This window comes from Haliotis cracherodii, unplaced genomic scaffold (genome assembly GCF_022045235.1).
Source record: "Haliotis cracherodii isolate W230 unplaced genomic scaffold, xgHalCrac1.p SCAF_37, whole genome shotgun sequence".
In the NCBI taxonomy this organism is placed as follows: domain Eukaryota; kingdom Metazoa; phylum Mollusca; class Gastropoda; order Lepetellida; family Haliotidae; genus Haliotis; species Haliotis cracherodii.
The window spans coordinates 44955-68926 of record NW_027266294.1 but is presented as its reverse complement, the minus strand read 5'-3'; the positions used below and the strand labels follow the sequence as shown (position 1 = coordinate 68926).

General features: G+C 41.9%; 1 protein-coding gene across 1 annotated transcript; it reads left to right on the top strand.

Annotated features, from left to right (window-relative positions):
- Window positions 1-22031: 22031 nt before the first annotated feature.
- On the top strand, window positions 22032-23236 carry LOC139477929 (protein FAM43A-like). The gene has a single exon (XM_071260380.1). The coding sequence runs from the start codon at window positions 22227-22229 to the stop codon at window positions 22932-22934; it is 708 nt and encodes a 235-aa protein (XP_071116481.1). The 5' UTR covers window positions 22032-22226; the 3' UTR covers window positions 22935-23236.
- Window positions 23237-23972: the final 736 nt, after the last annotated feature.

The window sequence follows — 23972 nt, the reverse complement described above, 5'->3', positions numbered from 1 at the left end:
TAACGGTGAAACAATCAAGTCATTTTGATACAATCCAGTCATTGTGATACAATCCAGTAACGGTGAAACATTCCAATCATTGTGAAACATTCCAGTCATTGTGAAACAATCCATTAACTGTGAAACAATCCAGTCATTGTGAAACATTCCAATAATTGTGCAACATTGCAATCACTGTGAAACAATCAAGTCATTGTGAAACAATCAAGTCATTGTGAAACAATCCAGTAACGGTGAAACAATCCAGTCATTGTGATACAATCCAGTAACGGTGAAACATTCCAGTCATTGTGAAACAATCCAGTCGTTATGAAACAATCCAGTCATTGTGAAACAATCCAGTCATTGGGAAACATTCCTGTCATTGTAAAACATTCCAGTCATTGTGAAACATTCCAGTCGTTATGAAACAATCCAGTCACTGTGAAACATTCCAGTCGTTATGAAACATTCCAGTCATAGTGAACTAATCCAGTCATTGTGAATCATTCCAGTCATTGTGAAACAATCCAGTCATTGTGAAACAATCCAGTCGTTATGAAAGAATCCAGTCATTGTGAAACATTCCAGTCATTGTGAAACAATCACGTCATTGTGATACAATCCAGTCATTGTGATACAATCCAGTCATTGTGGGACAATCCAGTCGGTATGAAACAATCCAGTCATTGTGAAACATTCCAGTCATTGTGAAACAATCCAGTCATTGTGAAACAATCTAGTCACTGTGAAACAATACAGTCATTGTGAAACAATTTGGTCACTGTGAATTAATCCAGTCGTTATAAAACAATCCAGTCGTCATTAAACACGTGGAGATGCAATCCAGTCATTGTGAAACATTGCAATCGTTGTGAAACAATCCAGTCATTGTGATACATTCAGTCACTGTGAAACAATCCAGCCTTTATGAAACAGTCCAGTCATTGCGAAACAATCAAGTCGATATCAAACAGTCCAGTCATTGTGAAACAATCTAGTCACAATCATTGTGAAACAATCTAGTCACAATCATTGTGAAACATTCCAGTCATTGTGATACAATCCAGTCATTGTGATACAATCCAGTCGTTATGAAAGAATCCAGTGATTGTGAAACATTCCAGTCATTGTGAAACAATCCAGTCAATGCGAAACAATCCAGTCAATGTGAAACAATCCATTCATTGTGATACATTCAGTCACTGTGAAACAATCCAGCCTTTATGAAACAGTCCAGTCATTGCGAAACAATCAAGTCGATATCAAACAGTCCAGTCATTGTGAAACAATCTAGTCACAATCATTGTGAAACATTCCAGTCATTGTGATACAATCCAGTCATTGTGAAACAATCCAGTCGTTATGAAACAATCCAGTCATTGTGAAACAGTCCAGTCATTCTGAAACAGTCCACTCATTGTGAAACATTCCATTAATTGTGAAACAATCCAGTCATTGTGAAACATTCCAATAATTGTGCAACATTGCAATCACTGTGAAACAATCAAGTCATTGTGAAACAATCAAGTCATCGTTATAAAATCCAGTAACGGTGAAACAATCAAGTCATTTTGATACAATCCAGTCATTGTGATACAATCCAGTAACGGTGAAACATTCCAATCATTGTGAAACATTCCAGTCATTGTGAAACAATCCATTAACTGTGAAACAATCCAGTCATTGTGAAACATTCCAATAATTGTGCAACATTGCAATCACTGTGAAACAATCAAGTCATTGTGAAACAATCAAGTCATTGTGAAACAATCCAGTAACGGTGAAACAATCCAGTCATTGTGATACAATCCAGTAACGGTGAAACATTCCAGTCATTGTGAAACAATCCAGTCGTTATGAAACAATCCAGTCATTGTGAAACAATCCAGTCATTGGGAAACATTCCTGTCATTGTAAAACATTCCAGTCATTGTGAAACATTCCAGTCGTTATGAAACAATCCAGTCACTGTGAAACATTCCAGTCGTTATGAAACATTCCAGTCATAGTGAACTAATCCAGTCATTGTGAATCATTCCAGTCATTGTGAAACAATCCAGTCATTGTGAAACAATCCAGTCGTTATGAAAGAATCCAGTCATTGTGAAACATTCCAGTCATTGTGAAACAATCACGTCATTGTGATACAATCCAGTCATTGTGATACAATCCAGTCATTGTGGGACAATCCAGTCGGTATGAAACAATCCAGTCATTGTGAAACATTCCAGTCATTGTGAAACAATCCAGTCATTGTGAAACAATCTAGTCACTGTGAAACAATACAGTCATTGTGAAACAATTTGGTCATTGTGAAACAATCAAGTCATCGTTATAAAATCCAGTAACGGTGAAACAATCAAGTCATTTTGATACAATCCAGTCATTGTGATACAATCCAGTAACGGTGAAACATTCCAATCATTGTGAAACATTCCAGTCATTGTGAAACAATCCATTAACTGTGAAACAATCCAGTCATTGTGAAACATTCCAATAATTGTGCAACATTGCAATCACTGTGAAACAATCAAGTCATTGTGAAACAATCAAGTCATTGTGAAACAATCCAGTAACGGTGAAACAATCCAGTCATTGTGATACAATCCAGTAACGGTGAAACATTCCAGTCATTGTGAAACAATCCAGTCGTTATGAAACAATCCAGTCATTGTGAAACAATCCAGTCATTGGGAAACATTCCTGTCATTGTAAAACATTCCAGTCATTGTGAAACATTCCAGTCGTTATGAAACAATCCAGTCACTGTGAAACATTCCAGTCGTTATGAAACATTCCAGTCATAGTGAACTAATCCAGTCATTGTGAATCATTCCAGTCATTGTGAAACAATCCAGTCATTGTGAAACAATCCAGTCGTTATGAAAGAATCCAGTCATTGTGAAACATTCCAGTCATTGTGAAACAATCACGTCATTGTGATACAATCCAGTCATTGTGATACAATCCAGTCATTGTGGGACAATCCAGTCGGTATGAAACAATCCAGTCATTGTGAAACATTCCAGTCATTGTGAAACAATCCAGTCATTGTGAAACAATCTAGTCACTGTGAAACAATACAGTCATTGTGAAACAATTTGGTCACTGTGAATTAATCCAGTCGTTATAAAACAATCCAGTCGTCATTAAACACGTGGAGATGCAATCCAGTCATTGTGAAACATTGCAATCGTTGTGAAACAATCCAGTCATTGTGATACAATCCAGCAACTGTGAAACATTCCAGTCATTGTGAAACAATCCAGTCACTGTGATGCAATCCAGTCATTTTGATACAATCCAGCAACTGTGAAACATTCCAGTCATTGTGATACAATCCAGTCACTGTGATGCAATCCAGTCATTGTGATACAATCCAGCAACTGTGAAACATTACAGTCATTGTGATACAATCCAGTAATTTTGAAACAATCCAGTCATTGTGAAACATTCCAGTCATTGTGAAACAATCCAGTCACTGTGATGCAATCCAGTCATTGTGATACAATCCAGCCACTGTGAAACATTCCAGTCATTGTGAAACAATCCAGTCACTGTGATGCAATCCAGTCATTGTGATACAATCCAGCAACTGTGAAACATTCCAGTCATTGTAAAACAATCCAGTCACTGTGATGCAATCCAGTCATTGTGATACAATCCAGCAACTGTGAAACATTCCAGTCATTGTGAAACAATCCAGTCACTGTGATGCAATCCAGTCATTGTGATACAATCCAGCAACTGTGAAACATTCCAGTCATTGTGATACAATCCAGTCATTTTGAAACAATCCAGTCATTGTGAAATATTCCAGTCATTGTGAAACAATCCAGTCGTTGTGATACAATCCAGTAACTGAAACATTCCAGTCATTGTGAAACATTGCAGATATTGTGATACAATCCAGTAATTGTTATATAATCGAGCAACTGTGAAACATTCCAGTCATTGTGAAACATTCCAGTCATTGCGATGCAATCCAGTAACTGTGAAACATTCCAGTCATTGTGAAACCTTCTATTCACTGTGATACAATCCAGTAACTGTGAAACAACACAGTCATTGTGATACAATCCAGTCACTGTGAAACATTCCAGTCATTGTGAAACATTGCAATCATTGTGATACAATCCAGTCATTGTGATACAATCCAGCAACTGTGAAATATTCCAGTAATTGTGAAACATTCCAGTCATTGTGAAACAATCCAGTAACTGTGAAACATTCCACTCATTGTGAAACAACCTAGTCACTGTGAAAAAATCCTGTAACTGTGAAACATTCCAGTCATTGTGTTACAATCCAGTCAATGTGATACAATCCAGTCACTGTGAAACATTGCAGTCATTGTGAAACAATGCAGTAACTGTGATACAATCCAGTAACTGTGAAACATTCCAGTCATTGTGATACAATCCATTAACTGTGAAACATTCCAGTCATTGTGATACAATCCAGTCATTGTGAAACATTCCAGTCATTGTGAAACAATCCAGTCATTGTGATACAATCCAGTCATTGGGAAACATTTCAGTCATTTTGATACAATCCAGTCACTGTGAAACATTCCAGTCATTGTGAAACAATCAAGTCACTGTGAAACATTCCAGTCATTGTGATACAATCCAGTCATTGTGATACATTCCAGTCATTGTGAAACATTCCAGTTATTTTGAAACATTCTAGTCATTGTGATACATTCCAGTCATTGTGAAACAATTCAGTCATTGTGAAACATTCCAGTCATTGTGATACAATCCAGTCATTTTGAAACATTCCAGTCATTGTGATACATTCCAGTCATTGTGAAACAATTCAGTCAATGTGAAACATTCCATTCATTGTGATACAATCCAGTCATTTTGAAACATTCCAGTCATTGGGATACAATGCAGTAACTGTGATACAGTCCAGTCATTGTTATACAATCCAGTCATTGTGAAACAATCCAGTCATTGTGATACAATCAAGTCATTGTGAAACAATCAAGTCATTGTGATACAATCCAGTCATTGTGATACAATCCAGTCATTGTGAAACAATCAAATCATTGTGATACAATCCAGTCATTGTGATACAATCCAGTCATTGTGATACAATCAAGTCATTGTGATACAATCCAGTCATTGTGATACAATCCAGTCATTGTGATACAATCAAGTCATTGTGATACAATCCAGTCATTGTGCTACAATCCAGTCATTGTGATACAATCCAGTCACTGTGATACAATCCAGTCATTGTGATACAATCTAGTCATTGTGATACAATCCAGTCATTGTGATACAATCCAGTCATTGTGATACAATCCAGTCATTGTGATACAATCTAGTCACTGTGATACAATCCAGTCATTGTGATACAATCCAGTCATTGTGATACAATCCAGTCACTGTGATACAATCCAGTCATTGTGATACAATCTAGTCATTGTGATACAATCCAGTCATTGTGATACAATCCAGTCATTGTGATACAATCCAGTCATTGTGAAACAATCAAGTCATTGTGATACAATGCAGTCATTGTGATACAATCCAGTCATTGTGATACAATCCAGTCATTGTGATACAATCTAGTCATTGTGATACAATCCAGTCATTGTGATACAATCCAGTCATTGTGATACAATCCAGTCACTGCACGACATCATAGTTTGGAACTCAGTTGAGATCGTGACCAGTGCCACGTGTTGTATTTGGCATCACACTTTCTTAGTAAATTACAGATTCTCGTACTTTTTTGTGTTGACTCCCGACCGGGATTGGAACCCACACTTGCCATAGTCAATACTTGCAATTGTGGGTTCGAGGTACGAGAATATGTACTTTACTAGACCACTTTCTAAATGGCATTGTGTATTCGGGACCAGTAACATTTGTGTGTAAAATTTTATTTCCCCATCTTGAATAGTTTTAGAGAAAATTTGTCTACAACGACGGACGGAATGACGGACGGACGAACTCAGTTTCGAAATCCAATATAGTCCTATTAAGAGAATGAATTTTAAGCTTTCCGGTAGCCAAGGAATTGCAGCATAGAGACGATATGCTTTGATTTTCGAAGATATTTTGGCGCTAAAGACTGTAATACAAAAATGTTAACGCTAATCGAATGATCGTGTCTAAATCGAGCTGTGAGATTTCACTGTAGATGTGATAAGACTTTTCTCCTTTCTTAAAGGCGGCAGTATAATTCATACATTCCATGAATTGGGAAAAATTAAACTTCCAACGCAGTAATTAGCAATAGATGTATTTATGAAAAATGTGCCCCTCGTATTTCTATGGTTTATATATGTTAAAATTCAGGTGGCAAAACATCTAATCCCCTAAATGGATAGCAAGTGAAGAGAAGCGCACATAAAATACACTGACGACGGTGAACTTGTCTCGTTCAAATCAGTCAAGTGAGTGAGTCATTTGGGTTTAACGCTGCTTTTAACAGTATTCCAGTTTTATTACGGCGTTCCACTCTATCAAACAGTGAGACCTCCTGACACCGTCAAGTATGGAATACTGTAAGGGATATTCTCGCAATCTCACATTCTTCCAATTTTGGGCTGTATATTAAGTGCAATGCTGGAACCCGCCAGGGCTGTATATTAAGTGCAATGCGGGAACCCGCCAATGCCGTATGTTAAGTGTAATGCTGGAACCCGCCATGGCTGTTTGTTAAGTCCAATGCTGGAACCCGCCAAGGCTATATATTAAGTGCTATGCGGGAACCCACCAATGCTCTATGTTAAGTGCAATGCTGAAACCCGCCAGGGCTGTATGTTAAGTGCAATGCTGAAACCCGTCAAGGCTCTATGTTAAGTGCAATGCTGAAACCCACCAAGGCTGTATGTTAAGTGCAATGCTGGAACCTGTCAAGGCTGTATGTTAAGTGCAATGCTGGAACGTGCCAATGCTGTGTGTTAAGTGCAATGCTGGAACCCGACAATGCTGTATGTTAAGTGCAATGCTGGAACCCACCAAGGCTGTATGTTAAGTGCAATGCACAAACCCACAGAGGCTGTATGTTAAGTGGAATGCTGAAACCCATCAAGGCTGTATGTCAAGGTGCAATGCTGGAATCCGCCAAGGCTGTATGTTAAGTGCAATGCGGGAACCAGCCAGGGCTGTATGTAAATGGAATGCTGGAACCCGACAGGGCTGTATATGAATGCAATGCTGGAACCCACCAAGAATGTAAATTAAGTGGTATGTGGGAACCCGTAAAGGCTGTATGTTAAGTGCAATGCGGGAACCCACCAAGGCTGTATGTTAAGTACAATGCTGAAAACCGCCAGGGCTGTATGTCAAGGTGTAAGGCTGGAACCCCTCAAGGCTGTATATTAAGTGCAATGTGGGAACCAGTGAAGGCTGTATGTTAAGTGCAATGCTGGAAACCGCCAAGGCTGTATTTTAAGTGCAATGCTGGAACCCGACAATGCTGTATGTTAAGTGCAATGCTGTAACCCACCAAGGCCGTATGTTAAGTGCAATGCGGGAACCCACCAAGGTTATGTTACGTTCCATGCTGGAACCCGTCAAGGCTGTATGGTAAGTGGAAGGTTTGAACGCAACAATGCTGTATGTTAAGTGCAATGCTGGAACGCGCCAAGGCTGTATATTAAGTGAAATGCTGGAACCCACCAAGGCTGTATATTAAGTGAAATGCAGAAACCCACCAAGGCTGCACGTTAAGTGGAATGCTGAAACCTGTAAAGGCTGTATGTTAAGTGGAATGCTGAAAGCCACCAAGGCTGTATATTAAGTGAAATGCAGAAACCCACCAAGGCTGTATGTTAAGTGGAATGCTGAAACCTGTAAAGGCTGTACGTTAAGTGGAATGCTGGAACCCGCCAAGGCTGTATGTTAAGTGCAATGCTGGAACCTGCCAAGGCTGTATGTTAATGCAATGCTGGAACCCACCAAGGCTGTATATTAAGTGCAATGCTGGAAGCAGTCAAGGCTGTATGTTAAGTGCAATGCTGGAACCCACCAAGGCTGTATGTTAAGTGCAATGCTGAAACCCTCAAAGGCTGTTTGTTAAGTGCAATTCTGAAACCCACCAAGGCTGTATGTTATGTGCAATGTAGAAACCCGTCAACGTTGTATGTCAAGGTGCAATGCTGGAACCCGTCAATGCTGTATGTTAATGCAATGCTGGAACCCGCCAGGGCTGTATGTTAATGCAATGCTGAAACCCGTCAAGGCTGTATGTTAAGTGCAATGCTGAAACCCATCAAGGCTGTATGTCAAGGTGCAATGCTGGACTCCGTCAAGGCTGTATGTTAAGGGCAATGCAAGAACCCACCAGGGCTGTATGTAAATGCAATGCTGGAACCCGCCAGGGCTGTATGTTAATGAAATGCTGGAACCCACCAATGCTGTATGTTAAGTGCAATGCTCGAATCCGCCAAGGCTGTATATTAAGTGCACTGCGGGAACCCGCCAATGCTGTATGTTAAGTGCAATGCTCGAACCCACCAAGGCTGTATGTAAAGTGCAATGCTGAAACCCGCCAAGGCTGTATATTAAGTGGTATGTGGGAACCCGTAAAGGCTGTATGTTAAGTGCAAATGCGGGAAACCGTCAAGGCTGTATGTTAAGTGCAATGCTGAAACCTGTCAAAGCTGTATATTAAGTGCAATGCTTGAACCAGTCAAGGCTGTATGTTAATTGCAATGCTGGAACCCATCAAGGCTGTTTATTAAGTGCAATGCTTGAACCCACCAAGGTTGTATGTTAAGTGCAATGCTTGAACCCACTTAGGTTGTATGTAAAGTGCAATGCTGGAACCCACCAAGACTGTATGTTAAGTGCACTGCATAAACCCAACAAGGCTGTATGTTAAGTGCAATACTGAAACCCACCAAGGCTGTGTATTAAGTGCAATGCTGGAACCCGCCAAGGCTGTATGCTACGTGCAATGCTGGAACCCGCCAAGGCTGTATGTTAAGTGCAATGCTTAAACCCACCAAGGCTGTATGCTACGTGCAATGCTGGAATCCGTCAAGGCTGTACGTAAATGCAATGCTGAAACCCGCCAGGGCTGTATGTTAATGCAATGCTGGAACCCACCAAGGCTGTAAATTAAGAGGTATGTTGGAACCCGTAAAGGCTGTATGTTAAGTGCAAATGCGGGAAACCGTCAAGGCTGTATGTTAAGTGCAATGCTGAAACCTGTCAAAGCTGTATATTAAGTGCAATGCTTGAACCAGTCAAGGCTGTATGTTAATTGCAATGCTGGAACCCGACAAAGCTGTCTGTTAAGTGCAATGCTTAAACCCGACAATGCAGTATCTTAATTGCAATGCTGGAACCCATCAAGGCTGTTTATTAAGTGGAAAGCTTGAACCCACTAAGGCTGTATGTTAAGTGCACTGCTTGAACCCACGAAGGTTGTATGTTAAGTGCAATACGGGAACCTGCCAAGGCTGTATGTTAAGTGCAATGCTGGAACTAGTCAAGGCTGTATGTTAAGAGCAATGCTGGAACCAGTGAAGGCTGTATGTTAAGTGCAATACTGGAACCCGACAATGGTGTATGTTAAGTGCAATGCTGGAACCCACCAAGGCTGTATATTAAGTGAAATGCAGAAACCCACCAAGGCTGTATGTTAAGTGGAATGCTGAAACCCGTAAAGGCTGTATGATAAGTGAATGCTGGAACCCGCCAAGGCTGTATATTAAGTGCAATGTTTGAAACCGCCAAGGCTGTATGTTAGTGCAATGCTGGAACCCGCCAAGGGCTGTATATTAAGTGCAATGCTTGAAACCGCCAAGGCTGTATGTTAATGCAATGCTGGAACCCACCAAGGCTGTATATTAAGTGCAATGCTGGACGCCGTCAAGGCTGTACGTTAAATGCAATGCTGGAACCCACCAAGGCTGTATGTTGAGTGCAATGCTGAAACCCAACAAGGCTGTATGATAAGTGAATGCTGGAACCCGCCAAGGCTGTATATTAAGTGCAATGCTTGAAACCGCCAAGGCTGTATGTTAGTGCAATGCTGGAACCCACCAAGGCTGTGTATTAAGTGCAATGCTGGAACCCGCCAAGGCTGTATGCTACGTGCAATGCTGGAACCCGCCAAGGCTGTATGTTAAGTGCAATGCTTAAACCCACCAAGGCTGTATGCTACGTGCAATGCTGGAATCCGTCAAGGCTGTATGTAAATGCAATGCTGAAACCCGCCAGGGCTGTATGTTAATGCAATGCTGGAACCCACCAAGGCTGTAAATTAAGAGGTATGTTGGAACCCGTAAAGGCTGTATGTTAAGTGCAAATGCGGGAAACCGTCAAGGCTGTATGTTAAGTGCAATGCTGAAACCTGTCAAAGCTGTATATTAAGTGCAATGCTTGAACCAGTCAAGGCTGTATGTTAAGTGCAATGCTAGAACCCGACAAAGCTGTCTGTTAAGTGCAATGCTGGAACCCGACAATGCAGTATCTTAATTGCAATGCTGGAACCCATCAAGGCTGTTTATTAAGTGGAAAGCTTGAACCCACCAAGGCTGTATGTTAAGTGCACTGCTTGAACCCACGAAGGTTGTATGTTAAGTGCAATACGGGAACCTGCCAAGGCTGTATGTTAAGTGCAATGCTGGAACTAGTCAAGGCTGTATGTTAAGAGCAATGCTGGAACCAGTGAAGGCTGTATGTTAAGTGCAATGCTGGAACCCACCAAGGCTGTATATTAAGTGAAATGCAGAAACCCACCAAGGCTGTATGTTAAGTGGAATGCTGAAACCCGTAAAGGCTGTATGATAAGTGAATGCTGGAACCCGTCAAGGCTGTATATTAAGTGCAATGCTTGAAACCGCCAAGGCTGTATGTTAGTGCAATGCTGGAACCCGCCAAGGGCTGTATATTAAGTGCAATGCTTGAAACCGCCAAGGCTGTATGTTAATGCAATGCTGGAACCCACCAAGGCTGTATATTAAGTGCAATGCTGGACGCCGTCAAGGCTGTACGTTAAGTGCAATGCTGGAACCCACCAAGGCTGTATGTTGAGTGCAATGCTGAAACCCACCAAGGCTGTATGATAAGTGAATGCTGGAACCCGCCAAGGCTGTATATTAAGTGCAATGCTTGAAACCGCCAAGGCTGTATGTTAGTGCAATGCTGGAACCCGCCAAGGGCTGTATATTAAGTGCAATGCTTGAAACCGCCAAGGCTGTATGTTAATGCAATGCTGGAACCCACCAAGGCTGTATATTAAGTGCAATGCTGGACGCCGTCAAGGCTGTACGTTAAGTGCAATGCTGGAACCCACCAAGGCTGTATGTTGAGTGCAATGCTGAAACCCACCAAGGCTGTATGATAAGTGAATGCTGGAACCCGCCAAGGCTGTATATTAAGTGCAATGCTTGAAACCGCCAAGGCTGTATGTTAGTGCAATGCTGGAACCCGCCAAGGGCTGTATATTAAGTGCAACGCTGGAACCAGTCAAGGCTGTATGTTAAGTGCAATGCTGGAACCCGCCAGGGCTGTATGTTACGTGCAATGCTGGAAACCGCCAAGGCTGTATGTTAAGTGCAATGCTGGAACCCGCCAGGGCTGTATGTAAATGCAATGCTGGAACCCGCCAGGGCTGTATGTTAATGAAATGCTGGAACCCACCAAGGCTGTAAATTAAGTGATATGTGGGAAACCGTAAAGGCTGTATGTTAAGTGCAATGCGGGAACCCTTCAAACCTGTATGTTAAGTGCAATGCTGAAAACCGCCAGGGCTGTATGTCAAGGTGTAAGGCTGGAACCCCTCAAGGCTGTATGTTAAGAGCAATGGTGGAACCAGTGAAGGCTGTATGTTAAGTGCAATGCTGGAACCCGACAATGGTGTATGTTAAGTGCAATGCTGAAACTCACCAAGGCTGTATGTTAAGTGCAATGCTGGAAATCGCCAATGCTGTATGTTAAGTGCAATGCTGGAAACCCATCAAGGCTGTATGTTAAGTGTAATGCTAAAACCCGACAATGCTGTATGTTAAGTGCAATGCTGGAACCCGCCAAGGCTGTATGTTAAGTGCAATGCTGGAACCCGCCAAGGCTGTATGTTAAGTGGAATGCTGGAACCCGCCAAAGCTGTATGTTAAGTGCAATGCTGGAACCCACCAAGGCTGTATGTTAAGTGCAATGCTGGAACCCGACAATGCTGTATGTTAAGTGCAATGCTGGAACCCGCTCAAGGCTGTATGTTAACTGCAATGCTGGAACCCACCAAGGCTGTATCTTAAGTGCAATGCAGAAACACACCAAGGCTGTATGTTAAGTGCAAAGTAGAAACCCACGAAGGCTGTATGTAAAGTGAAATGCGGGAACCCGACATGTCTGTATGTTAATGCAATGCTGGAAACTGCCAAGGCTGTATGTTAAGTGCAATGCTGAAAGCCGTCAAGGCTGTATGTTAAGTGCAATGCTGAAACCTGTCAAGGCTGTATGTCAAGGTGCAATGCTGGAACCCGCCTAAGCTGTATGTTAAGTGCAATGCTGGAACCCGCCAAGGATGTATGTTAAGTGGAATGCTGGAACCCGACAATGCTGTATGTTAAGTGCAATGCTGGAACCCACCAAGGCTGTATGTTAAGTGCAATGCTGGAACCCGATAAGGCTGTATGTTAAGAGCAATGCAGAAAGCCAGTAAGGCTGTATGTTAAGTGCAATGCTGGAACCCACCAAGTCTGTATGTTAAGTGGAATGCAAAAACCCAGTAAGACTGTATATTAAGTGCAATGCTGAAATCCGCCAAGGCTGTATGTTAAGTGCAATTCGGGAACCCGCCAAGGCTGTATGTTAAGTGGAATGCAGAAACCACCAAGGCTGTATGTTAAGTGCAATGCTGGAACCCGACAATGCTGTATGTTAAGTGCAATGCTGGAACCCACCAAGGCTGTATGTTAAGTGCAATGCAGAAACCCAGTAAGGCTGTATGTTAAGTGCAATGCTGGAACACGCCAAGGCTGTATGTTAAGTGGAATGCAAAAACCCAATAAGACTGTATATTTAGTGCAATGCTAAAACCCGTCAAGGCTGTATGTTAAGTAGAATGCTGAAACCCACCAAGGCTGTATGTTAAGTGGAATGCAAAAACCCAGTAAGACTGTATATTAAGTGCAATGCTGAAACCCGTCAAGTCTGTATGTTAAGTGCAATGCTGGAACACGCCAAGGCTGTATGTTAAGTGCAATGCGGGAACCCTAAAATGCTGTATCTTAAGTACAATGCTCAAAACCAACCAAGGCTGTATATTAAGTGCAATGCTGGAACCCGACAATGCTGTATGTTAAGTGCAATGCTGGAACCCACCAAGGCTGTATGTTAATTGCAATGTTGGAACCCACCAAGGCTGTATGTTAAGTGCAATGCAGAAACCCATCAAGGCTGCATGTTAAGTGCAATGCAGAAACACACCAAGGCTGTATGTTAAGTGCAAAGTAGAAACCCACGAAGGCTGTATGTTAAGTGAAATGCGGGAACACGACAGGTCTGTATGTTAATGCAATGCTGGAAACAGCCAAGGGTGTATATTAAGTGCAATGCTGAAAGTCGTCAAGGCTGTATGTTAAGTGCAATGCTGGAAATCACCAAGGCTGTATGTTAAGTGCAATGCAGAAACCCACCAAGGCTGTATGTTAAGTGCAATGCAGAAACCCACCAAGACTGTATGTTAAGTGCAATGCAGAAACCCACCAAGGCTGTATGTTAAGTGGAATGCTGAAACCCACCAAGGCTGTATGTTAAGTGGAATGCTGAAACACACCAAGGCTGTATGTTAAGTGCAATGCAGAAACCCACCAAGGCTGTATATTAAGTGCAATGCAAAAACCCACAAAAGTTGTGTATTAATTGCAATGCTGAAACCCACCAAGGCTGTATGTTAAGTGCAATGCTGGAACACGCCAAGGTTGTATGTTTAGTGCAATGCTGGAACCCACCAAGAGTGTATGTTAACTGTAATGCTGAAAGCTACCAAGGCTGTATGTTAAGTTGAATGCTGAAACCCACAAAGGCTGTATGTTAAGCGGAATGCAGAAACCCACCAAGGCTGTATGTTAAGTGCAATAGAGAAACCCACCAAGGCTGTATGTTAAGTGGAATGCTGAAACCCACCAAGGCTCTATGTTAAGTGCAATACAGAAACCCTCCAGGGCTGTATGTTAAGTGCAATGCAGATAACCAACAAAGGCTGTATATTAAGTGCAATGCTGAAATCCGTCAAGGCTGTATGTTAAGTGCAATTCGGGAACCCGCCAAGGCTGTATGTTAAGTGCAATGCTGAACCCCGCCAAGGCTGTATGTTAAGTGCAATGCCGGAACCCACCAAGGCTGTATGTTAAGTGCAATGCCTGAACCCACCATGGCTGTATGTTAAGTGCAATGCGGGAAACCGACAATGCTGTATCTTAGTGCAATGCTGGAACCCACCAAGGCTGTATGTTAAGTGCAATGCTTGAACCCAACAATGCTGTATGTTAAGTGCAATGCTGGAATTTACTAAGGCTGTATATTTAGTGCAATGCTGGAATCCACCAAGGCTGTATGTTAAGTGTAATTCTGGAACCTACCAAGGCTGTATGTTAAGTGGAATGCTGAAACCCACCAAGGCTGTATGTTAAGCGGAATGCAGAAACCCACCAAGGCTGTATGTTAAGTGCAATGCAGAAAACCACCAAGGCTGTATGTTAAGTGCAATTCAGGAACCCACCAAGGCTGTATGTTAAGTGCAATGCGGGATTCCGTCAAGGCTGTATGTTATGTGCAATGCTAAAACCCACCAAGGCTGTATGTTAAGTGCAATGCTGGAACCCACCAAGGCTCTATGTTAAGTGCAATGCTGAAACCCGTTAAGGCTGTATGTTAAGTGCAGTGCTGAAACCCATCAACGATGTATGTTAAGGTGCAATGCCAAAACCCACCAAGGCTGTATATTAAGTGCAACGCGGGAACCCGCCAAGGCTGTATGTGAAGTGCACTGCACAAACCCACCAAGGCTGTATGTTAAGTGGAATGCTGGAACCCACAAAGGCTGTATGTTAAGTGCAATGCTGGAAGCCACCAAGGCTGTATATTAAGTGCAATGCAGAAACCCACCAAGACTGTATGTTAAGTGGAATGCTGAAACCGACCAAGGCTATATGTTAAGCGGAATGCAGAAACCCTCCAAGGCTGTATGTAAAGTGCAATGCAGAAACCCACAAAGGCTGTATATTAAGTGCAGTGCTGAAACCCGTCAAGGCTGTATGTCAAGGTGCAATGCTGGAATCCGCCAAGGCTGTATGTTAAGTGCAATTCGGGAACCAACCAAGGCTGTATGTTAAGTGCAATGCTGGAACCCAACAAGGCTGTATGTTAAGTGCAATTCGGGAACCCGCCAAGGCTGTATGTTAAGTGGAATGCAGAAACCACCAAGGCTGTATGTTAAGTGCAATGCTGGAACCCGACAATGCTGTATGTTAAGTGCAATGTGGGATCCTGCCAAGGCTGTATGTTAAGTGCAATGCTGGAACCTGCCAAGGCTGTATGTTAAGTGCAATGCTGAAACCCATCAAGGCTGTATGTTAAGCGAAATGCAGAAACCCACCAAGGCTGTATATTAAGTGCAATGCAGAAACCCACCAAGGCTGTATGTTAAGTGCAATGCAGAAACCCGGCAAGGCTGTATGTTAAGCGGAATGCTGAAACCCACAAAGGCTGTATGTTACGTGCAATGCAGAAACCCACCAAGGCTGTATGTTAAGTGCAATGCAGAAACCCACAAAGGCTGTATATTAAGTGCAATGCTGCAACCTGTCAAGGCTGTATGTTAAGTGCAATGCTGGAACACGCCAAGACTGTATGTTAAGTGCAATGCGGGAACCCACCAAGGCTGTATGTTAGGTGCAATGTGGGATTCTGCCAAGGCTGTATGTTAAGTGCAATGCCGAAACCCACCGAGGCTGTATATTAAGTGCAATGCGGGAACCCGCCAAGGCTGTACGTTAAGTGCAATGCTGGAACCCGTAAAGGCTATATATTACGTCCTGAATTCTTCATCAGCTTTATTCATCAGTTTGTAACTTGAATGGAAGAAAATGGTCGTAGGACTTTATTTATGTCCACATATATTCCTTCTGTTTTTGCTCAAATGTATGTTGATGAACTGTCAGCAGTATGAGACTCCACACACCAACTCCAGAAGGACACAGGCTCTGGTGAAGAGTTCTGTACTGCTCCCTGCATGAATGTATCAGCACGACAAAGCTCATTTTATTCTGTATACCAGAAATGGTATTTTAAAGGGAAATAGAAAGACATTGTGAATAATTACACACATCTAGGTACTTCTTTCACTCCTAAACTATTATGGTGCAATAAAAAATACGTTTTGCATCACATTCGATTAAAGCAATCAATCAACCAATTTCAGCAAAACTTTGGACACAAAATGACATGATGCACATTGTGGACTTCATGATGTGACCTGTTCTGTTTTCAGGATCTGAACAATGGGGAACCACACACTGCAGAGTTTGATACCTTTTTGTAAGAAAGATTACAGTCCCAGCAAAGAACAACATTGCCCTTGGTGAGTATCACAAAACCTGTGAAATATGATGCGTCCAGATCAGTCAGCATCTGCTTCAGGCTCAGAGTCAGAGACTACCACAACATTTATATAGGGAGTCAGAGACTACCACAACATTTATATAGGGAGTCAGAGACTACCACAACATTTGTATAGGGAGTCAGAGACTACCACAACATTTATATAGGGAGTCAGAGACTACCACAACATTTATATAGGGAGTCAGAGACTACCACAACATTTATATAGGGAGTCAGAGACTACCACAACATTTATATAGGGAGTGAGAGACTACCACAACATTTGTAAAGGGAGTCAGAGACTGCCACAACATTTGTATAGGGAGTCAGAGACTACCACAACATTTATATAGGGAGTCAGAGATTACCACAACGTTTGTAAAGGGAGTCAGAAACTACCACAACATTTATATAGGGAGTCAGAGACTACCACAACATTTATATAGGGAGTGAGAGACTACCACAACATTTGTATAGGGAGTCAGAGACTACCACAACATTTATATAGGGAGTCAGAGACTACCACAACATTTGTATAGGGAGCCAGAGACTACCACAACATTTGTATAGGGAGTGAGAGACTACCACAACATTTGTATAGGGAGTCAGAGACTACCACAACATTTATATAGGGAGTCAGAGACTACCACAACATTTGTATAGGGAGCCAGAGACTACCACAACATTTGTATAGGGAGTCAGAGACTACCACAACATTTGTATAGGGAGTGAGAGACTACCACAACATTTATATAGGGAGTCAGAGACTACCACAACATTTGTATAGGGAGTCAGAGACTACCACAACATTTATATAGGGAGTGAGAGACTACCACAACATTTGTATAGGGAGCCAGAGGCTACCACAACATTTGTATAGGGAGTCAGAGACTACCACAACATTTATATAGGGAGTCAGAGACTACCACAACATTTGTAAAGGGAGTCAGAGACTACCACCACATTTATATAGGGAGTCAGAGACTACCACAATATTTGTATAGGGAGTGAGAGACTACCACAACATTTATATAGGGAGCCAGTGGCTACCACAACATTTATATAGGGAGTCAGAGACTACCACAACATTTATATAGGGAGTCAGAGACTACCACAACATTTGTATAGGGAGTCAGAGACTACCACAACATTTATATTGGGAGTCAGAGACTACCACAACATTTATATAGGGAGCCAGAGACTACCACAACATTTATATAGGGAGTCAGAGACTACCACAACATTTATATAGGGAGTCAGAGACTACCACAACATTTGTATAGGGAGTCAGATACTACCACAACATTTATATAGGGAGTGAGAGACTACCACAACATTTATATAGGGAGTCAGAGACTACCACAACATTTGTATAGGGAGTGAGAGACTGCCACAACATTTATATAGGGAGTCAGAGACTACCACAACATTTGTATAGGGAGTCAGAGACTACCACAACATTTATATAGGGAGTCAGAGACTACCACAACATTTGTATAGGGAGTGAGAGACTGCCACAACATTTATATAGGGAGCCAGAGGCTACCACAACATTTATATAGGGAGTGAGAGACTGCCACAACATTTATATAGGGAGCCAGAGGCTACCACAACATTCATATGGGAGTCAGAGACTACAACAACATTTATATAGGGAGCCAGAGGCTACCAGAACATTCATATGGGAGTCAGAAGCAACCAAAACATTTATATAGTGAGTCAGAGACTACTACAACATTAATATGGGAGTCAGAGGCTACCACAACATTTATATAGGGAGTCAGAGACTACCACAACATTCATATGGGAGTCAGAGACTACTACAACATTTATATGTGAGTCAGAGGCTACCACAACATTTATATGGGAGTCATAGGCTACACCAACATTCATATGGGAGTCATAGGCTACCCCAACATTCATATGGGAGTCATAGGCTACCCCAATTTGCATAGCATAGCGAAGACGGTAATAAAAGGATCGAGCCACTCCATCATGTCGCTTAAGATGCTACATTTGTGCCAAAGCTGGACATCCCCTGACAGTCTGTTGGACAGTCTCATTAAATTAGTTAACAATATCAGTAACAGTATCAGTATAAGTGTCAGTATCAGTATCAGTATAAATGTCAGTATCAGTATCAGTGTCAGTGTCAGTATCAGTGTCAGTGTCAGTATCAGTATCAGTATCAGTATCAGTGTCAGTATCAGTATCAGTGTCAGTGTCAGTATCAGTGTCAGTGTCAGTGTCAGTGTCAGTGTCAGTGTCAGTATCAGTGTCAGTGTCAGTATCAGTATCAGTGTCAGTGTCAGTATCAGTGTCAGTGTCAGTGTCAGTATCAGTGTCAGTGTCAGTTTCAGAGTCAGTGTCAGTGTCAGTGTCAGTGTCAGTGTCAGTGTCAGTGTCAGTGTCAGTTTCAGTATCAGTATCAGTTTCAGTTTCAGTGTCAGTTTCAGTTTCAGTTTCAGTTTCAGTATCAGTGTCAGTATCAGTGTCAGTGTCAGTGTCAGTGTCAGTATCAATATCAGTGTTAGTGTCAGTGTCAGTGTCAATATCAGTGTCAGTGTCAGTGTCAGTGTCAGTGTCAGTGTCAGTTTCAGTTTCAGTGTCAGTATCAATATCAGTGTCAGTGTCAGTGTCAGTTTCAGTTTCAGTGTCAGTATCAGTGTCAGTATCAGTGTCAGTGTCAGTGTCAGTGTCAGTGTCAGTAACAGTATCAGTATCAGTGTCAGTGTCAGTATCAGTATCAGTATCAGTGTCAGTGTCAGTGTCAGTATCAGTGTCAGTGTCAGTATCAATATCAGTGTCAGTGTCAGTATTATAAATTAGTATCAGTGTCAGTGTCAGTGTCAGTGTCAGTGTCAGTATCAGTGTCAGTGTCAGTATCAGTATTAGTGTCAGTGTCAGTGTCAGTGTCAGTATCAGTATCAGTGTCAGTGTCAGTGTCAGTTTCAGTATCAGTATCAGTTTCAGTTTCAGTGTCAGTTTCAGTTTCAGTTTCAGTATCAGTGTCAGTATCAGTATCATTGTCAGTGTCAGTGTCAGTGTCAGTATCAGTATCAGTGTCAGTGTCAGTGTCAGTGTCAGTTTCAGACAGTATCAGTGTCAGTATCAGTATCAGTGTCAGTGTCAGTGTCAGTATCCGTGTCAGTGTCAGTATCAGTATCAGTGTCAGTATCAGTGTCTGTATCAGTATCAGTGTCAGTGTCAGTATCAGTATCAGTGTCTGTATCAGTATCAGTGTCAGTGTCAGTATCAGTATCAGTGTCAGTGTCAGTGTCAGTATCAGTGTCAGTGTCTGTATCAGTATCAGTGTCAGTGTCAGTATCCGTGTCAGTATTAGTATCATTGTCAGTGTCAGTGTCAGTATCAGTATCAGTATCAGTGTCAGTTTCAGTATCAGTAACAGTATGAGTAACAGTATCAGTATCAGAGCCAGTATCAGTAACAATATCAGTATCAGTATCAGTATCAAATACACAAACTATGCTGGCGGCAAAAACAAGTAATATTAGTATATTCACACATCAGCGGTAGTGTTCAAGCTTCCGAGATAGGCCTTGGCTGAATATCCATGCCACTGTGATAAGTGATCATCGTGCAACCGCTGGTCTTGATGTGATGTCAGATGAATGTGAGATGTAATGTCAGATGAGTTGTCACGCCTTCGCCTTCTTATATAGCCCAAACACCTTCACGAATATTCTCTAACGCTCCAAGCCAGTCCACGCTGCACCGGAATTTTACATATCACACAAGCATCTAAATATAGTAACGTCCTCACAAACAAAGCTATAAGCTTCTATAGAACCTTAACAAGCACCAGGTGACACAGTTACGACACTCATCAACAATAAGTCACGCTGTCATGTAACAGTATCCCAATACATACACCGAACTATCTATCAGCCACAGATGAGTAACAGTGTATTAAGATATGTATCGCTATAAACATACCTCACTATATATCAGCCACAAATGAGTAGCAGTGTATTAAGATATGTATCACTATAAACATACCTCACTATATATCAACCACAGATGAGTAGCAGTGTATTAAGATATGTATCACTATAAACATACCTCACTCTATATCAACCACAGTGGCAGTTTATTAAGATATGTATCACTATAAACATACCTCACTATATATCAACCACAGTGGCAGTGTATTAAGATATGTATCACTATAAACATACCTCACTATATATCAACCACAGTGGCAGTGTATTAAGATATGTATCACTATAAACATACCTCACTATATATCAACCACAGTGGCAGTGTATTAAGATATGTATCACTATAAACATACCTCACTATATATCAACCACAGTGGCAGTGTATTAAGATATGTATCACTATAAACATACCTCACTATATATCAACCACAGTGGCAGTGTATTAAGATATGTATCACTATAAACATACCTCACTATATATCAACCACAGTGGCAGTGTATTAAGATATATATCACTTTAAACATACCTCACTATATATCAACCACAGTGGCAGTGTATTAAGATATGTATCACTATAAACATACCTCACTATATATCAACCACAGTGGCAGTGTATTAAGATATGTATCACTATAAACATACCTCACTATATATCAACCACAGTGGCAGTTTATTAAGATATGTATCACTATAAACATACATCAAGGTGTGCACTGACTATTAGGATAAATAATTGTTTTAATCAAGGTGTGCACTGACTATTAGGATCAATAATTGTTTTAATCAAGGTGTGCACTGACTATTATGATAAATAATTGTTTTAATCAAGGTGTGCAGTGTGCATTATGGAAATACTAAGTGATTCCCCTTTTCATATGTTTGATGCTATTTTTAGTTTATTTCTTGTTTGTTTAGTGATCATAATATTTGTAAATAAGGATTCCTGAGAAATGACAACCAACAATGATATTTTGATGAGAGCAAATTATGATTAAAATAGGTTCAACATTTGGAAATGCTACACACCCTATAGCCGCTGGACACAGAACCTTGTTACCATGGTTACAGAGGAACTCAAGGTGACTCCCCTGCAACACCACAGTGTCAGTCCACACAGCACTATACAATGACTTATAGGAATTGTGCTTATTCATCAATGCCCGCTGATCGTCACGACATTCCAGCATACCCTAGTAAAATAGTTACAAACGGTTTCTTCGTGATTTCATTAATGAAATACAATTATGTTTCACCTGCTCGTTTCTAGTTTCACGCAGTATTATGGGACATCGCACATTCTACTGTAAGTCCCGGGGAAGACCATGTTGACAGAGACACGCCTCAAATCCACAGCAGGACATCAAGTGGCACGACTGTTGACAAGCAGACGACACCTGTTGAGCTGACGGAGTTGTCTCCCCTGTGTATGTAAGCTCGTCTGTCACATGACGTGTGTGGACCGCGAGGATCGATCCGTCGGCTCATCCCGGACTGTGACTGACACATGCAATCTCATTTCTGGAATACCTGTCTTACCTGGTTCAAGTCAGAATTACTGCTGGTGTTTCACTGGATGTTTATTGACAAGTCGGGATATATCGGCTATCGTGTGTCGTCCGCCAGCCAGGCATGTAGACAAGGAGTCGAGCTTAGAGTCTCATTTGTTTGTTTCACGGGAGTAATTGAGTTTAGTGAAGAATGTTCGGGAGGAAAAAACACAGTGCTACGATCACAGAGAAGGACCCTATGTTCGAGGCGAGGTATCTGGGAAATGTGGAAACGTTCACAGCAAACGGGAAAGGATGTGCCATAATACCGGTTCAGAAACTCTGGGATAACTCACCGTCGGAGCGCCATCTGAAGAAAGTGTTAATGGTGATCAGTGCCTCTGGGATTGTACTGAAGGACCACAAGAAGGAGGAAGGTAAGAAGTTTGGTATTGAGAACATCACATTCTGCAACGCCGACAAGATAGCGGAGGAGCGGGTGTTCTGCTGGATCTGGAAGGTGCCGGGGGTGCGCCGCCTGGAGTGTCATGCAGTGCTGTGTGGCAGCCGCGAGACAGCCCGGGCCATGGCTCTCGTGTTGTCCCGTGCCTTCCATGTCGCTTATAGAGACTGGAGAGCAAACAGGGGCAGGCAAATGCGCCAGCAGCACACCCAACTTCAAGAGAAACGTGGCGAGAAGGGGTCAGAGGAGGCCCCCGGGGGGATGAACGGTCTGCTCCCAGGGGGTGTCGAAGGGGAGAGTGCAGTGGCGACAAGGCGCGGGTCCACCACCAGCAGTTGTTCCGGGTTTGAATCCAGTGAGATTCTGGATCCAGAGGATGAGGAGTGGATGCGGGCGGACGAGCGCGTGCAAGCTATAGTACGTGGGGAGAGGGACAGCGGGCTGGGCTCCGACTGACCCCAGGATCGGACACACCTGTATTGTAGATGTTCAATATATTCCAGACGGCTTCTGTTGTTTCAAAAAGGGAAGATTTCCCCCCAAACACTAATGCATATAACAAAGGACCGCGCACACTGGCAGAGGCCCAAATTGTATGTGCTGGTCAGACAGAACCTATGCAGTGAATCCCGACTTGAATCGGACACACGCGGAGCAACGACTCTAAACGGATTCCGTGTCCCGTCTGTCTCGCTACGGGATGTTGGCACCTGGTGGCGAGGAGGAATCTACACACGTTCCCAATGCGGACAATGATAGTTTATGTATACCTGCAATATGTTATTTATCAGATATATGTGTATATATATATATATATATATATATCGTGTATGACATCTAGAGTGGAGGTATGGTGTGTATGACATAGTTATATATCCTACATCTATGCAGTATGTGGTTGTCAACACCAGCACAAGTATGTTTATTAATGTATATATATTTACTGCGTACATGACGTATGAATGATGATTATATCTGACGATTAACTTGTATCATAACTGTATATTTTGTAAATCATGTGATTTTATACAACTTTCTCTGTCATTTCTCATCATTGATTTCAGTACGCGTAGACCACAGACGTTTCTATACATTAATATGACAATGTAGAGACGAGAGTACTGCACATCATTGATGTCAGAACGTGTTGACCACAGACGTTTCTATACATTAATATGACAATGTAGAGACGAGAGTCCTACACATCATTGATGTCAGAACGTGTAGACCACAGACGTTTCTATACATTAATATGACAATGTAGAGACGAGAGTACTGCACATCATTGATGTCAGAACGTGTTGACCACAGACGTTTCTATACATTAATATGACAATGTAGAGACGAGAGTCCTACACATCATTGATGTCAGAACGTGTAGACCACAGACGTTTCTATACATTAATATGACAATGTAGAGACGAGAGTACTACACATCATTGATGTCAGAACGTGTTGACCACAGACGTTTCTATACATTAATATGACCATGTA